The 17302-nt window shown below is 48.0% G+C and overlaps 2 protein-coding genes and 1 long non-coding RNA gene across 5 annotated transcripts in view; 1 reads left to right on the top strand and 2 right to left on the bottom strand.

Moving 5' to 3' along the window:
- Nucleotides 1–43: 43 nt before the first annotated feature.
- sesn2 (sestrin 2) lies at nucleotides 44–10849 on the bottom strand. Of its 3 annotated transcripts, XM_030348196.1 has the most exons (12): nucleotides 9858–10849; nucleotides 9156–9225; nucleotides 8778–8779; nucleotides 7747–7929; nucleotides 5997–6179; nucleotides 5330–5548; nucleotides 4737–4869; nucleotides 4087–4202; nucleotides 3846–3929; nucleotides 2505–2611; nucleotides 1952–2096; nucleotides 44–1383 (listed from the first exon to the last, which is right to left on the bottom strand). In XM_030348196.1, the coding sequence occupies exons 1-12, from the start codon at nucleotides 10179–10181 to the stop codon at nucleotides 1297–1299; spliced, it is 1653 nt and encodes a 550-aa protein (XP_030204056.1). In that variant the 5' UTR covers nucleotides 10182–10849; the 3' UTR covers nucleotides 44–1296. The 3 variants fall into 3 exon arrangements, with proteins under 3 accessions (XP_030204056.1, XP_030204054.1, XP_030204055.1); XM_030348194.1 differs by lacking the exon at nucleotides 8778–8779 and having other exon boundaries at nucleotides 7747–7935; nucleotides 9161–9225; nucleotides 9858–10846; XM_030348195.1 differs by lacking the exons at nucleotides 8778–8779; nucleotides 9858–10849 and adding an exon at nucleotides 9378–9504 and having other exon boundaries at nucleotides 7747–7935; nucleotides 9161–9225.
- Nucleotides 10850–10999: 150 nt separating this feature from the next.
- matn1 (matrilin 1) overlaps nucleotides 11000–17302 on the bottom strand; it is a 7193-nt gene continuing 890 nt past the window's right edge. The window contains 16 exon segments of the mRNA XM_030347943.1: nucleotides 11000–11750; nucleotides 12265–12345; nucleotides 12516–12570; nucleotides 12573–12670; nucleotides 12768–12846; nucleotides 12848–12913; nucleotides 12915–12950; nucleotides 12953–13003; nucleotides 13113–13256; nucleotides 13258–13286; nucleotides 13449–13580; nucleotides 14620–14821; nucleotides 14823–14840; nucleotides 15595–15759; nucleotides 16116–16276; nucleotides 16279–16303. Coding sequence (XP_030203803.1) covers nucleotides 11701–11750; nucleotides 12265–12345; nucleotides 12516–12570; nucleotides 12573–12670; nucleotides 12768–12846; nucleotides 12848–12913; nucleotides 12915–12950; nucleotides 12953–13003; nucleotides 13113–13256; nucleotides 13258–13286; nucleotides 13449–13580; nucleotides 14620–14821; nucleotides 14823–14840; nucleotides 15595–15759; nucleotides 16116–16276; nucleotides 16279–16303 — 1392 coding nt within the window. The 3' untranslated portion in view covers nucleotides 11000–11700.
- Nucleotides 13661–15179, top strand: LOC115536200 (uncharacterized). Its single transcript, XR_003974619.1, has 2 exons — nucleotides 13661–14016; nucleotides 14622–15179. It is a non-coding gene; the product is annotated as an uncharacterized LOC115536200 (long non-coding RNA).

Below are 17302 nucleotides of genomic sequence, written 5' to 3'. Positions count from 1 at the left end.
CTTTCTTAGTCATCTCCAAACAAGCACACAACTTGCCAAGATGTTTTTTTTGATACCAAAGTAGCTTTTATTGTTTATAAAAATACAAGTTATTTTTTTTTCTTTCTCAACTGAGCGAGGGGGTCAATGATGATGCATCTACTGATTTATCTCCTGCAGGAGGAGAGCGGCCCTCGGTCAAAACAGTTAAACCGCAGTTATCTCCAACAAACAACAACAGTGCCGAGATAGAAACACTTTGAAATGGATGGTCTGGTGGGCCTCCCTCCACATGCAGCTGGGCCCAGGCACCCCAGATATGCATCGATACATGTGCAGGTTTGTACGTCACTGTGTGATTGTGTGTATGTATATATGCATACACACGTGTGTGTAGTGTGTGTGTGTGTGTGTGTGTGTGTGTGTGTGTGTGTGTGTGTGTGTGTGTGTGTGTGTGTGTGTGTGTGTGTGTGTGTGTGTGTGTGTGTGTGTGTGTGTGTGTGTGTGTACTCTGTGGCCACTTCGTTGGGTAACAGTTCAATAAAGCAAATATACATTCAGCCAATCAGATGGCAAGGAGCATCAGAGCATGCCGTGATATGGTTGGATCGGATGGTTCGGTTTCTTTTCACATTCAGACTGAACATGGTGACATTTATTTAAAGTACTTTGTCCGCGGATTTGAGTAGCTATGTCTTGTTCTCGACCTCTTGAGTTGGAAGAGTATAGTGTTAAAAAACGTTTGCACCTCTGGTGGAAACGTTGTGTGAATGAGTGTTTGGAGGATTGCCAAAAGGATTAGAGTTGACATTAAGTCAAACGAGGCTACTAACGAAGTGGTCACTGAGTGAGTCTTCCTGGGGTGTGCCAGTGTGTAAAAAGATGTGCACGTACGTTCATTGCAGGTAGGGTATTCAGCTAAATACTTGAGGCTCACGCCAAGAAACTTAGCCTTAATTATTTCAGTGCAAAACAAGCTTAACAAGACAGATTTTCTCTTTAAATATCCAAAAATGATTCACAGGTAGAAAGCAGCAATAACGCAAAACCATGATATACATGGACAAAAGAAGATGTTCAAAAACCAGACACACCACTGCAGAGAGTGTGTGTATGTATGTATGTATGTATGTATGTATGTATGTATGTATGTATGTGTGTATGTGTGTGTGTGTGTGTGTGTGTGTGTGTGTGTGTGTGTGTGTGTGTGTGTGTGTGTGTGTGTGTGTGTGTGTGTGTGTGTGTGTGTGGTGATGGGACAAGCCTTAAATCGTCTCACTGGCTCAGGATCAGCATGCTTGTGTGTGTGTGTATGTGTCATCTCATGTAATGTGTGATGGCTCGCAAAGTGTAGAGAAGCGCAGCCTGAAGTCGAGCCTCCATGACAATCAGGTTGGCATGAACCTATGAAATAAAAAGAGGAGAACTATTAATACAATCACACTTCTTGGAGCAAAAAGGTCAGGGATCAAATAATCCACGATTAGTGTACAATCTGAATGTTACAGCCAATACATTACTCCAGCTATTTCTAGGAAAAATAAAGTGGCAAGGCACTAGGGCTGCTCAATTATGGAAAAAAATGATAATCACGATTATTCAAACAATTATTTTTGAGTTTGAAAACATGATGTATTTATTCAGCATGTCTCTCCCAAAAACACTTAGTAACTGAGAACTAAAAAGAAAATGTTCAAATCTAAAATAATGTACAGATATGTATCCAGCTGTTCTGCATTTTCTATAAAACTTAAAAAAAAAAAAAAAAAACTTGATTATATTAGTTTTGTGATCGTTTGACGCAAAAATCAAAATTGAGATCGAAATTCCGTTGATCGCCCAGCTCTACATGGCACTTTAACCTATTGGAAACCAACACAAATCCTTAACCATCATTCCCTTCACACACACCATTCCCCCATCCATCCTATGATCAGCCAGTCAGTCAGTGTGTGTGTGTGTGGGGGGAGACCTTCTCAGAGTGCTTGAAGTGCCTCCAGAAGGCGTGGTAGATGCGCGCGGTGGTCTGCTCTGGGTGACAGGCCACCGTCTTGACGAACACCTTCAGGGAGCGCTCCAGCAGCACGTTGACGCCGCCGTAGTCGTAGTCATCGTAGCTGCAGAGCGGGAGGAAATACATTGGCCGTCACATCCTCCAGAGCCAGGAACCACGGTGAATTAAGTGGTGGAACAATGTAAAAAGGGGGACATGAAAGGCTGTTTAGACCTTTAGGTTTAAATGATGACGCAGTGGTAGCGCAGATGGTCTGCGTGGAGTTGAAATGAAAGTACTGAATTTGACACAGTAACAGTTTAGCTTTTGTTCTGCCAGACGGTGGGTTCCTCAGACTGCACTGTCCCCCCAACGGAGCCTCATGCGGTCCTCAGTATGTCCGTGTGTGTGTGTGTGTGTGTGTGTGTGTGTGTGTGTGTGTGTGTGTGTGTGTGTGTGTGTGTGTGTGTGTGTGTGTGTGTGTGTGTGTGTGTGTGTGTGTGTGTGTGTGTGTGTGTGTGTGTCCTCTCACCGTATGCCGTAGAGGCAGTGGATGTAGTTCCACAGGGCTTTCCTCAGGGTGTAGGTGTCCACGCCCTCATGCATGGCCATCCTGTGGTAGGTCAGGTTGCTCACCACCTGTTGGGAAAAGAGAGAAAATACCATGTTCACTAAAACAGCCTAAAATCGTTTATTCAGATCACAGCTATTTTGATTTGAATAACACTGCGGTACGATACCTACAATACGTCAGGGGGTCTACTTTGGAGCTCCGACGCAGAGTACAAGACACTTGGCGTTTTTAGCTCACGTCAAAGTTTCATTGATCAACCCTTGCCCAAAGCGTCACCGAACCAAGTCTCAGACCTGTCAGGGTGCAGTGCTCAGCTGAACCCATTAATAAAACACCTATCTCCTCATGAAACATTACATTAAACCGTGCTGATGAACGACGCCGACCCACGCCGGAGGATGGCAAACAAGCCCCATAAATGTAATGTTTTACACACAGGCTAGCGAAGATATCACAAGCCACAACCTGGTCTCACAGGAATCCGTAAAATGACTACGGACGAATAACTCGAAATCCGTGGACACATCACGGAAACACGCCGATTTCCGTGATGTGGCCACGGAATTCGCTCCAATGCAAGTTAATGACGCTGATGTTCCGTGGCTCACACACGGATCCCCGTTTCAACAAGCGAGTCGACCACGGGGGCTTAACTCAAAACCCGGGGTGGTCTCACTGAAACACTTAAATTGTCCTTGTGTCCACGGAAGTTGCTCCAATGCAAGTAAATGACAATGATATTCCGTGGCACACACACAGATTCCCGTTTCAGTCTGTGTGTGTGCTCCCGTTTCAATCTGTGTGTGTGCCACATTTGACCACAGCGGGGGCTTAACTCAAAATCCGTGGTGGTCTGACGGAATCACTTCAATTGTCCGTGATGTGGCCACGGAATTTGCTCCAATGCAAGTAAATGACACTGATATTCCGTGGCTCACACACGGATATCGGCGTGTTTCCGTGATGTGGCCACGGATTTCGAGTTAAGCGTCCGACCGTAGTCATTTCACGGATTCCTGTGAGACCATGTTGCGAGCCAAGTCAACACGGGCGTCCTCCCCTGACCCCGGAGGGAACGACGCCAACTCATCAGACCAACTTTATGCATATTCCACATGGTCATCAATGATCCACTTTATAATCCACAAATCATTAACCTCCCTACTTTCGTTTTTCAGTTTCATGGGCTCGACTCACTACTGCACCGCAATGATTGTTAGGTCAGGGAACGCCACGGCATGGGAGTCATGGGGCTGGGGGTCAGGAGTCACGGCGTGACGGCCCCCGGGTAAAGGTTACCTGGAACTTCTCGTCCAGCAACTGTCCCATGTCTGGAAGGAGCCGGTTCACCAGGGAGTAGCCGTGGTCCTCCCAGGAGTAGTCCTGCACACCATGAAACCAGATCACTCCATTACCCACATAACCTAGCATCCACTGCACCAGTGGCGGTTATGTTCTACACACACACACACACACACACACAGTATGTCGAGGTTCTCTGCCAGATATAAGGACAGGCGAAGGGCTCTGGAGGCCTCACCTGTGCCCTCATGGTTGGCGGGGCCTGCTCTCCCCGGGGGGCAAAGTCCTCATAACTGAACTCTGGGTCCTCCACCAGGCGGAGCACCACCTCCGGAGGGGCTCCCCGCACCACCGCTACACACACACACACACACACACACACACACACACACACACACACACACAGTGAACAAGTGAGCTGTGTGTGATGACAGCAGGGATGGATGTTTAAATGGAGAAATGGAGGGGTAAAGGGAGGGAGGGAGGGATAAAGGGAGGGAGGGATGGATAAAGGGGGGGAGGGAGTAAAGCGGGGAGGGATAAAGGGGGAAGGGGATAAAGGGGGGAGGGATAAAGGGGGGGAGGGATAAAGGGAGGGAGGGGGGGATAAAGGGAGGGAGGGATAAAGGGGGGATAAAGGGGGGATAAAGGGAGGGAGGGATAAAGGGAGGGAGGGATAAAGGGGGGATGGATAAAGGGAGGGAGGGATAAAGGGAGGGAGGGATAAAGGGAGGGAGGGATAAAGGGAGGGAGGGATAAAGGGGGGGAGGGATAAAGGGAGGGAGGGATAAAGGAGGGTTGGAGGGAGGGCAGGGTGGGTCCAGGGAGGGATTAGTGGCTAAAGGGGATAGCTGGAGGCAGGACAGACGGGTGGGGGGGCGTTGGTACCGGTGGGGATGCTCTCGCTGCGTTCCCGCTCAAAGCGTGTGAGCATCTCCTCCTGGGTACACTCCTCCTCCTGCTCCTGGAGCTCAACCATCCTCTTCATCAGCACCTCCACCTCCATCACGCCGTCCGTCAGCTGGGGGAGGGAGGGGGCGGGGGGGGGGGGGGGGGGGGGGGGTCAAGGCCAACATAAGCTGGCCTTGACCCAGAGCTCCTTCCACTGCTGTCCCCTCGGGTGTGGTTACACCCCCATGCTGAAAAGCTTCAGGGGCCAAACTACTGCACCCAGAAGTCACCTTACGGATATTTTTAAATGTACTTAAAGAGGTAAAGGTTGTGCTAGGTCTGACATAATATACTTCACCTAAAAGATACAGAAGATACAGAAGTAATTAAATTAATAACAAGAAAGGTAATAAATCAAAAGAAGGAAATGAGGATCATTGATTCAAAAAACATGATCATTAAGTTGATTAAACTAATATTTAAAACCTCACCCTGTGATAAAGGTTGTATCGCTGTTTAATAAAGTACCATCTTATCTTCAAACAACAGCAGCAGATATCAGTCTAGTGTGAACCCCTCCCCGGTCTCACCTCTTGCCTGCCGTCCTCGTGGGCGGGGCTATGGGGGCCGCAGGGCAGGTGATTGGGCGACGGAGGGCTGAAGGCGTGGCCTCCTGTGTGGTCAGGCTCAGGGTTCACCCCGCAGCCCCACACGAAGGAGGACAGTGAATGGGCGTGCGCCATGAGAATCACCGCATGGATCAGTTCAGCCAATGACCAGCGAGACTCCGCCCCCGGACACACCAGCTCCTACAGGGACGCAGAGATTGTACGGGTCACCTAGATACCGTGGAGCGCCACGCCGTCGCCGTGACCCACGGCCCAATGTCCCACCCTGCCTGGGGGCTGAACTTAACCTTACACAGGAGCATTTCCCCATCATGTCTGCCCTCATCTCCTTTCCCTTAAGGGTCAAGAGTTCACTAGAGCACAGTACTTGGTTCAAAAAGTGGATATTATATGAAATTAAAAATAAATAAATATATATTTATACAGTATATATATTCAAATGGTAGGTGGATATAGAAGTCATTACTGACCAGTGAATGGAGGGTCAAAGTCAAATTCCTTAATAATTGTAAGACATAAACGCTAATCAATGGTGATTAGGGTTTATTACTGGTAGATTAGTCCCTTCCACCGTGGCCGTGTCTATGTGGTCGAGTGACGGCCGCGGTGCATGCCGCGGGGCGCCCACCTGTATGTGCTGCTGTGTGATGAGCCAGGGCCTGTGAGCCAGCAGCTTGTTGAGGCCCTGCAGGCTGCGCAGCTTGGCGGGGGCCTGCTGCACGCCGCCCAGCCAGCTCTCGTCCCCGCCCGCCTCCAGGTAGGCCGCGCTGTGCTGCTGGACCAGGTAGGAGCACTGGTGCCTCGCCGCTGCCTAAAGGACCCCCCAGGAGGGAACGCAGACGGCCACGATGAACGCCGCGTCCGATGAGAGGCTGATCAGACGGACAGGGCTGTCTGAGGGGCTCAGAACTGCTAACGCAACATCGTTAAACATTTGATCATGTAAAATGGGTTAGGGTTTGGCTTAAAAAAATTCAAAACTTCTCGGATTAATAAAGATTGATATCACTCAAATTCATTACCTATTATTTTTTTGCAAAAGACGTCATAAAATTTGGTTAAATGGACATTTACTGACGCCGCAAGACATTTAGGCTTGACCTGATCACTGAGAATATTTTGGATATCGCCCTGGGCACAGAGTGAATCATTATTTCTGGAATATGATGCATCTGTAAGGCGTGTGACTTAACGGAGGGGCGGGGAAAGGGATCAGGGAGGTGGCTTATTGATCAGGCGTCTGCGCTGTTTATCTTCATTAATCCATCATCCATGCATCATCCATGCCACCCGTGGCTGATGGCAAGCTTTGTGCGATGCTCGTGATTAAAGTCAGCCCACATTGGCTGTTTTTCACAGATGACATTAATCTGGTCTCTTCATCAAGGGTCTCACGAACCCAAGGTCAAAGCTAACATCATGGCTGCAGCCATCAGCAGACCAGATCATCCGGTGTGAGGACGTCAGTCACAGAGCAAGACTTTCAATCTCCAGTGGGACAAACAATCCATTTCTAAAAATACTACTTACTCCTTAACATGACAGCGAACCCAAAACGGTACATATAATATATTTTTTTAACGTGGCAATATCTTGTATTATCGTCAAACATTTTATTTAACTGAAATAACTCAAGACCCCTCTTTCCTAAAACTCTCATCTCAAAACACATTTGTTTAAATCTCAGTGGGTCACTTCCCACTGAAACAGTGGGTTTGCCCTTACACTATTATACTAAATACTATTTTTATCAGTGACATGGTAAATAACATTTACATAGTCAAAGAAAAAGCTTTTCCAATAGATTCAGGCAGCTGTACTGGGACGGCCCATAAATCCACTGTACTCAATAGCTTCAATGGTTTAACCTCCCAGACCATCAATGTTTTAAAATAAGAAGTAAATATGTTATGTCACCTTTTGCCACAGTGGCTACTTTGCCAAACGGTACATAGTACAATAGTACAGGTTTGACATGTTCTGCGGTTGCTGCTGCAAAATGTGCTGTTTACGTGTTCCACCAGCGCTGCTTTGATTATCATTATGAGTTACGGCGTGGCGTCAAATGTCTGACTGTTACATCAGCTCTGTTTCCCTTTCAATAAAGCGTACCGTTAGCACATTCACTCTTTGACCCGGCTTGACCCCCTGTGGCGTGGATGTAATCAGCATAGGGACGCTTGTTTAAACGGCGTACACCGGTTTCAACCTGTGTAAACCTGTGGGAACCGCTTACACCTGTGGATACCTGTTCAAACCTATGTTAACCGGGTACGCCTGTGTAAACATGTTTAAACATGTGTAGCAAACGTGAACCTGTTTAAACCTGTGTAAACCTGTTAACACGTGTTGGTGGTGATGACGGGGGATGCCCTCACCATGATGACGATATAGTGTCTCCAGAGACTCGGAAGGGGCCCGTCCAGATCCAGCAGAGCATGCTGAGTCCTCAGGAAGCAGCTGAGGTAGGCTGGGTGCAGCCCCATCGCCATGGTGATGTTGTCCAGACGTCCCAGCGAGAAGAAGGCTTCGAGCAGCACATCCTGTTCGATCCCCTCCTTCTGCATCTAGGATGGAACGTAAAGACAGAACTACATGAGAATGTATTTAGACATGACTTAAATAAGCTTTGAGGAGGTTATTAGCGATGGGTAAGTGTGCATGTGTACAAATGTATTAATGTGTGACAATTGTATTACTAGTCCAGCTTTGAAAAGTATCAGGATTTGATTTAATTGATACATTTATCAATGATAGAGTTCCCACAATCAGAACCACATACAAGACGGTTGGTCTCAATGGCGCGACTACTAAAGAGCCAAGTTTCTATTTTGTTACGCAACTCACAAAATAAGTTCTTCTCCATTTCTGACAATGACATTGACCTGCTACATCATACATCTTCTGGATTATTTTGAAGGAATAACATGTTCTAAGGTCTAAATCTAAGTTGAAAATAAAAATGGAATATAACATTTACAAGGATGTTTTAATGAGTGTAATACACCATGAAATAAGAATGGTTCTATTTTGGTTAGGAGCTCTTTCTGTCTACATAGGGAGGGGGTCATCCTCCACAGAGTCCTTAAGTCTCTACAGTGACCCAGAACAGGCAGAGGGCTCTAAAGGGACCGTGAGAGAGTTGTAGGTAGGAAGGGCCATGTCATACCCATGGCTATGGGCCACCCACTCCATGGCATTATACTCACATTGACACTTTTTTGGCATTTAGCAGACTCTTTTATCCAAATGGTCAGAAGAAGAATAAACAATATAAATACATGACTCATGAACGTATATCACTTTGAAAGTACCTACTGGCACCTTACACAATAAATCTCCTACCAGTACAGAGGATGGTGAGAGACGTCGAGATCGTTAAATGGCCTGTGGCATGTGCCACCGCGACCACTGACATACCATGGGCATATGCCGTTCCTGGAACGGTAACTGCCGATCTGAATAGGTAACCTGCCGTTCTGAAACGGTAACTGCCGTCGCGAACACTGACATACCATGCCCATGGGCATATGCCGTTCTGGAACGGTAACTGCCGTTCTGAAACGGTAACTGCCGTTCTGAAACGGTAACTGCCGTTCTGAAACGGTAACTACCGTTCTAGAACGGCAACTGTCTGCCGTTCAGGTGGAACGGTAACTGCCGTACCAGATGATGGCAAACTGCAAACCACACTGATAGATGCTACAAAATTGGATACACTGGACTTTTAATGCAAGGGTAGACAATTTATGTGAGAAGCAAGCCAACGATAGAATCCGAAGCAGACAAAACCTCTTTAGCTGGGATAATGCACTTGAACCTGAAGTTAGAGCCCGTGGTACTTCAACTCCTCGCTCCTGTGGGAAGAGGACAAAACTATGTTTCTTAATAAATGTTAAGTTGCCAACATGCATCCCTTCGACTTTTATATGCCCGAGGAAACGTGTAGCGTAACTTGAAAGCGCTGTTTCATATTAGCATATGCTGTACAACTGCTCCTCAAACATACCGAGATCTTGGGAAAAAAAAAAGAGCGACTCGGTATATTTGCATTATAGTTATGGACTATTATTATAAGCTCCAGAGCGTTATATTAGTTCTGCTGTTGCTCTTAAACCATGTCCTGAAGCGTGGGGGGGTTTCAGGATCATCAAAAGGGGCGTGTCCGGTGAGCTTGTTTTGAAAACCTAGTCTTGCATCACCTAAAACAGCTCACTGTCTGATGAAATCACACGGCAAGCAAGAAAAATCTCTCCAAATATCGTCCCAACACATTTAGTCAGACATCGTTCATCGTAACCGTCGTCATATAAATATATATATACCAAGAGTCTCGAATTACAAGGATAACTTACCCTTACATCTATAAGACATAGTCTACAACTATCGCTAAAGTCGTAACAGCAACATCATATCTGACCGATCATGTGTATGATTTAACCGATCTACATGCGATTCAAAGATATTCACTTCAGCCGGGGGCCATTACCTGTGCAGTGCGAAGCAGTTTGGCTGCCCTCTCTCGGACCTCGGACAGCGGACACGACCGAGACAACCGTAGCAGATGCAGGAGAGTCGACGCGCACAGGCGCTCGGAACCGGGCCGGTCCAGCCCTAACCGCGCGAGCACCGCCTGGGTCAGCTCATCGAGCGCCGCGGCTCGGTCCTCCTCGTCCCGGCTGCACAGCCGCGTGAAGGTCTTGGGGTTCGGCCCGAGGTCTGGTTCCGACTCGGAGTGGTTGAGGCGTGGGCGACCGGAGGAGGGAGGTGGATTGGCTTCACACGGCACGGATGTCCCTGATTCACTGTTCATTTCTTGTTCTGGTTCGAGTTGTTTAAAGGCTGTGACAAGCTCTCGTTCCCACTTGGTGTAACGTTACCTCCGCTAGCAGAGTGAGCCCAAACTACGATTCAGAAGAGACTGATGACCATGTAGGCCTACTACACGTCAAGTAACGCAATGGGACGGTAACACGAATGCGCGTATTTGAATGACCGGGGACATGTTTCTATGAATAGTCTTCTTCTGATGCCTACCAAGGTTAGTGACGGCCACCAGCTAGCAGTGCAGCTCGGTGCCGAGACCGTTAGCGGCTAAGGGATGTTAGCCCCGGCGGCTGGTCGCGTTGGGAATGGATGTCATCATGCGCTTGACCCTTCGGTGCTCCACGAACCTGTCATCCCGAAGACTGTTAGGGGTCCGCTGGGACTTCTAGGGGAAACCGACGTATCGGGTCGATGGTGTTTCTCAGTGGCGCTAGTAGTCCGTGTCTCGGTTCACTTTACTGCTGCTGGCTGCAGGCAGCCTTTCATCAGATGTTGTTCTCTCCCCTGACGTTGACGTCAAACGTTACGACTGCGGAAGCGGTTTTTCAAAGTCCTTACTTGGTTTGGCGTTTAGCCAACCGTGTTTAAATATTAATCTGCCATAAATATTACACGCTGATAATCTCTCTCTCTCTCTCTCTCTCTTCTCTCTTCCCTCTCTCTTCTCTCTCTCGCTCTATCGCACGGTCTCTCTCTCTCTCTCTCTCTCTCTCTCCGTGTATGCTTGAGTGATTGGCTAACATTTGCATGATTTATGCAACGCTTTCCGGTTCATCTTGAAATAAATAGGACACCGACAAGTGATTTCAAGGAACAGAGAGACTTGTATTTATCTTAACAGTCAGTATAATATATGTTATGTGTAGCCCTATATATTTACCCAACAAAAAAATAATAATTTATAGTACATATGGACCCCTATTGTGGTTGTAGTGGAGGAGGTGTAGAGCAATAGACATTAGAATCAGAAAACAGAACATGATGGCATCTGCAGATATAAATAGACAGACAGAAGGCAGCCATCATCACTGTTGACACACAACTAGGCAGAAAGAAACGCAAGCCCTTGGGTGTACTGTCACCGTTTCCCTATGAGGGAAGACCTTTATTAACAAACAGACAGGCCTGCTATGGAGGATGTCCTTCAGGAGCAGACGCACAAACAGGAAGGTCACCGTGGCAACCGGCATGTCACCGAGCTGGCCAGGGTAAGATATGTGTGTTTGTGTGTGTGTGAGAGAGAGAGAGAGAGAGAGAGAGAGAGAGAGAGAGAGAGAGAGAGAGAGAGAGAGAGAGAGAGAGAGAGAGAGAGAGAGAGAGAGAGAGAGAGAGAGAGAGAGAGAGAGAGAGAGAGGATTAGCAAAGGTCAAGAGTCACACATGCTCTTTCTTTAATATTTTACAGAATGTCAAAATGAGATGCGTTTTGTTCAGAGAGATAGAGAGAGAGAGATAGATAGAGAGAGAGAGATAGAGTGTGTGTGTTGGATGTGTGGGTGTGTGTCCTTAGACAATTTTACTCTCCAGTGCAGCAATCCTCTTCGACACACTCTCTAGTGAGGTTCTGGTCAAGGACAAATGTGAACAACATGAGAACAACACGAAGAGAGTTCATTAAGAGTCCCCCAGAACGAGCCAATAGTCATAACCATAATTTATGCCAGAAGGGGTCTATGATCAAGCGTCAACTCTCTGTGGCTGAACGGTTGCAAATAGCTTTTACTTATTGTAACTTATTCTCCATTTTTCAACCTGTCACCCTACCTCCTTTCCTCTCACATGCCTCCCTAAACGGCTCTCCCTCTATCCCTCCCTCTTATCTTCCCTATATCCCTCTCACTCTCTCCATCCCTTCCTCCCTTCTTTCCTCGCTCCCTCGCTCCCTTTCTCTCATCCCCTACCTCCTATCCTCTCTTCCTCTCTCCTGCCTCCCTCCCTCGCTCCCCATTCCCTTCCTCCTTCGTATCCTACATTCACCCTCCCTCCTTCCCTCCTTCCCTCTGTATCTTTCCATCTTACCAGACAATACCACACCTTACCACCATTCCTCCGACGGCAGGTAAAGGATATGTTTTTTTGTCAGTGCCTGGAGTGCTTCCTCCACTTTTTTCTGGAACTTTACAAGGGAATCACATTCGCACGGGTCCTCATCTGTGGAGAAAAAAGAGAAGGGGCTTTCATATTTTACCTAGGATTTCAGATATTCGACCATAAGATGATGACAATAGGTGCATGCGTGTGTGTGTGTGTGTGTGTGTGTGTGTGTGTGCGCGTGTGCGTGTTCACAGCAGTTCATGCTGGGGGGCCGTGGGTGGCGAGACCTTTGCAGATGTTGATCTGCAGCTTCTTTGCGATCTGGGTCATTGGTCTTGAAGTCAGGCCGTGTAGAAGTAGTGCTCCCCCGTGGGCTCTGAGGCGATCTCCTTCAGCTCGTCCTCCACGGCGTTGCCCACTCCCACAGCGTACATCTTGAATCCTACACACACAAATACAACAGAAATGTAATTCCACACAATTCACCTCAGACCTTATCGCTCCTAACACACACACACACACACACGCACACTCCTCACCGTTCTCCTTGGCCTTCTTGGCAGCGTCTCCGATGTAGTCCTGGCTGCGGCCGTCGGTGAAGACGATGCCCACCTTGGCGAACCCCTGGGCGGGAGCCTTGGCTGGGGTTGAAGCTGTGGTCGGACAGGTAGCGGAGGGCCTGGCCCCGTCATGGTCCCCCGCTCCATGTAGGCCATCTTCCTTCAACCGCGTCCTTCAGGTCCTTCTTGTTGTTGAAGCGCCCCAGTGGGAACTCCTGGAAACGCAGCGCAGGGGGAGAGAGAGGGATTGAGTGAGGGAATTAATGAGTGGGTGAGAAAAGTGAAAGTGAGAAGTGTTTATGTGACACACACACACACACACACCTGCTTGACGGAGCTGGAGTACTGCACCAGCCCTACATGGGTCTTGGCCTCGGAGACGTCTAGCTTGTCTACGATCTGGTTGATCCCTTCCTTCACCAGCTCAAAGTTCTCGGGCCGCACGCTCTTGGAACCGTCGATCACGAACAACCACGTCTGTGGCGGCGCCGCTGCATGCTAGCGATGTGCGGGGAGGGGACACCAACGGCACGTTACGGCCATGGCGGTCACGCTCAACGACACACGCTCACTAGGGCACGGAACGCGTTTGGGATGGACAATACCTTCAATCTGTTCTTAACTCACACACATAACCTCCTGGGTGCGCGCGCCACTCACCACTACAGCTGCGGCCGTCATCCAGGAGGGTAAAGCCGTCTTTGCAGGCACACTTGAATGATCCCGGGGTGCTGATGCATACCTGCTCACAGTCATGATCACCGGTCGCACACAGGTCCGACACTGTGGGTACTCAGCGGTGGGATGAGAGTGGCAGATATGTGTGGCGCACACACACATACACAGACAGACGGAGAGGGGGAGGGGCGGGTTAGGTGGGGTGGTGGAGGTGGTTTGTTAGGGGGGAGAGAATACAACTATGTCAGTTTGAGATTCTATCAATTGTTATTTTTATTTTAATGATCCACTGTGATTGGCTGAGAGGATTTGGTCAGTCAATTGGATTCCGTGGAGCATGTGCAGAAGACAGCCTGAACCCAGTGGATCCTTAAAACACACAGTGGCTGGAAGGATCAGAGAAGCCTCGACCAACATTATGTATCAAGGTCTTTTTCTTTCCACCAAATGTCAGGTAGTAAGGCTCGTCCAATAGGAATCCAGCTCTGTGCGCATGCAGGCCTGAACGTTCGGGGAACGGCGCCCACTAAATTGGCTGAGGAAGAAAAGTGTGAGTTTTAGCAACCCAAACAATGTTTAAAAGAAAATAACCCAGTACAGTCAAAGCTGCATGAGAGCATACCTAATATGAGTGATTAACGATTAGCACTAATGGGCTACTAATTACAGAGGTCCCAGTCTTGCTCTCAGTAGGGGGCAAGCGACTGAAGAGAGACCAAATCATTCCCCAAATGTTGTCCCCTTCCCTCTTGTACTCATGAACCATAGTAGTGCTAGTAGATTTGTAGATGGAACAAGTAGCAGATTTGATGGTAGACAAGGAATATCTTGTTGTTTTACGGATGTTGAGAGGACAGTAGGGCACAACATTTCGATTTTTAAGTGAAATGCACTCTTGACTCCTTACCTAAGGAGTGGGGCCAGAAATCTTCTGGTTGGATATTAGGAAAGATAGTGACAGAGACCCAGTCATCCTCTTCCTGGAGACATGTACACTTCACCTTTCAAAATGCTATGATCCTAGCATCATCATCTGATTCTTTATTCGGAGCATCATGAGCAGACGTCCAGGGAAGTCAACTCTCTCTCTCTCTCTCTCGTCTCTCTCTCTACATCTCTCATCTCTCTCTCTCTCTCTCTCTCTCCTTACCACAGAAGGCCTCCTGGAACTTCTTGGTGAGCTTCTCGATGACGCTGTAGCTCTCCACGTAGTCCACGTGGTCGTCCAGGGGCTCGCTGGCCATCTGCCTCAGGGTGTTCATGTCCACGCGGCCCACAGCCGATGGAGAACAGCTCGATGCCGGCGTCGCGGCGCGCTGGGCCCCCTCCTTCACGTTGTCCTGGGGCCGCCCGTACCGTCACGATGATGGCCACCTGCCAACAGAGGGTCACAGAGGGTCAGAGTGTTTTTCATATCAGCATGTCAAAGTCACTATTGGCAATAAAAGGATTGAATTGCAAGCCTGACAAGAAACTGACCGTGACACTGAAAACGTGAATAGAAATAACATTTTATAATATCTGCCACTGTGCTCAGGTTGTCATGCCTATTTATTCCCTCTGCTCCCATCACATCCCTGCTGTATCTTCACAAATGTTTATTGTACTGAACTTTAGGATTAGTGTTTTTTTAGACTTGTTTCTCACTTTTATTTTAGAGCGGAAAGTTTTGTACTGCATCTGTTCATACTTCAGTTAAAGACATTTTGATTATTTATTTTTTTAACAAATGCATCGTGCCTTACCCAAACTGTAAAAAATTGTGGGGGGGAGTTGATAGGATTGTACTAACTCTGAACAAGGACTGTACGTGGGAGCGTCCCTATGCAAGGCCTTTTCAAAAACAACTAAGATGGCTGCCACTGATGCGTCACACATTTCGTTGTTCTGATCAATAGGTCCAACCGATTTGGTCGTGTTGATGACGCACCATGGATATCAAAAACTTAACTGACAGGTTCCAGACTTATACGCATCTGCGAATCGGTCTGTCAGACTATCCATGTGTGTGATTGAAACTGAAGGTTGCCCTCTGTCAAATCACCTGCCTATGTGCATTATCTGAACTGAACTGACATTACTTAATGCCCTGTGTTGTGTGAAGGTTGTATTATTTGTGAGTCTGAACCTTGATGATGTCAGGGGACTTGACCCGAGCACCCTCGCTTTCGCTGAAGGCCACGTTGAGGGCAAACTGGATGGCCAGACCGGTCATGGTTCCCGTGGACAGGGGCTCGATCTTGGTCACAGCCTTCACCAGACCTGCCTTGGTGCGGTAGGTCTTCAGCGACACCTGGGGATGCATGACAACATGTGAGGCAGGGGGCAGTAAGTCATCTCGCCTTCGGAAAAATAAATACAGACGGCAACCTCGAGTACGAAGACAAACACAAATAATACTTCCAATGATTATAACAATATTTGAATAAACAACTGACATTTTTGATTAAAAAAGTGTGGGAAATGGTCTCAAATCTCCCCAGGCCACCTTGACAAAAAGTTAAAATGATGCTTGAATAAATAACAACCTTGATGAGGAAAAGGCAGGGAAACGTTGTGAACCTCGCTCCCTGGGCACCCGGTCGACGCGATTCGATAAATAGAATCCAAAACAGGACACTGTGACAACAAACTTTGGGAGTCCCCAACGCCCGTACCTCGTTCTTCCCCGGCTGGTCCGTAGTTCACCACTCCGACGCGGGTGGCGTTGGCCCGACGTCCAAGACCCTCGATGACCTTGGCCAGGAACACTTGACCTGCTCGAAACTCTGAGGGTCGCACGCTGCGACTGCTGTCCACGATGAACACAGGTCCGTGGGGCGGGTCTTGCACAAGGACTCACGGCCGGCTGGCCGGATGGATGCAAAAACAAGACATCATTTCATCCTGTTTGGACACGATATAAGACTTGTGACACTAAAACCTGTTGGAAACACCGATGGAACAAACAAAGGAACATTTAGGCCTTGTATTCTGAGGGGGGGCAGTGAGAGGAGGAGGGGATGGTTGGGGCAAGAAGGGGGTATTTTATGATGAAGGGGTTGAGGGTGGGGCTCGAGGGTGTTGGGGTGGTGGGAGGTGGGTCGGTAGGGGGAGACTGGAAGGCGGCAGCAGGGAAGGGCGGAGCTGGGCTGAGTAAACAATATTAAAGAAAATTAACTGAGGGAAAAAAAGCTTTAAAGCCACAAAAAAACTTTAGATATTTAGGGGGGAAAATAGTAAATTATTGTCTAGAGTGCCCATGTGTGTGTGTGTGTGTGTGTGTGTGTGTGTGTGTGTGTGTGTGTGTGTGTGTGTGTGGTGTGTGTGTGTGTGTGTGTGTTGTGTGTGTCTGTGTCTGTGTCTGTGTGTGCATGCTGTGGTGGTTGAGGTCGATGTATATGTGGCTTGGTTCGTTTCCTCACCAAAACATCCAGGCTTTGAGAAACCTCACGATCTCCCTTCTCGCCCTTCACCTCTCTCCCTCCCTCGCTCCCTACTCCACACCTCCAGCCCCAACACACACACACACACACACACACACACACACACACACACACACACACACACACACACACACACACACACACACACACACACACACACACACACACACACACAAACACACACACACAAACACACACATACTGGGCTTTCACACACAGAACCCCTCCTGTTCTCACTTGCATTTTTCAATCACAGCCTTGATCCCCAGTGTCACCAGTTCACGCACGTTCAAATGGTGTGTAGTTGTAACATGTCAATAATGATTGCATTCACTTAATCCACACAGATATATCACTCAACCAAATTACATCAATTACTACAATCAATTAGTACCTCAAACAAGTATTACA

Source organism: Gadus morhua, chromosome 22 (assembly GCF_902167405.1).
Source record: "Gadus morhua chromosome 22, gadMor3.0, whole genome shotgun sequence".
Taxonomy (NCBI): Eukaryota; Metazoa; Chordata; class Actinopteri; order Gadiformes; family Gadidae; genus Gadus; species Gadus morhua.
This window is presented reverse-complemented; position numbering and strand designations above follow the sequence as displayed.

Coding starts and splice junctions, on each gene's coding strand:
- sesn2 (XM_030348196.1), bottom strand. CDS start 10,181: ATGAACAGTGAATCAGGGACATCCGTGCCGTGTGAAGCCAATCCACCT. Junction 6,180..7,746: donor GACACTATATCGTCATCATG/GTGAGGGCATCC, acceptor GGGGTCCTTTAG/GCAGCGGCGAGGCACCAGTG. Junction 5,549..5,996: donor TCACACAGCAGCACATACAG/GTGGGCGCCCCG, acceptor GCGTCCCTGTAG/GAGCTGGTGTGTCCGGGGGC.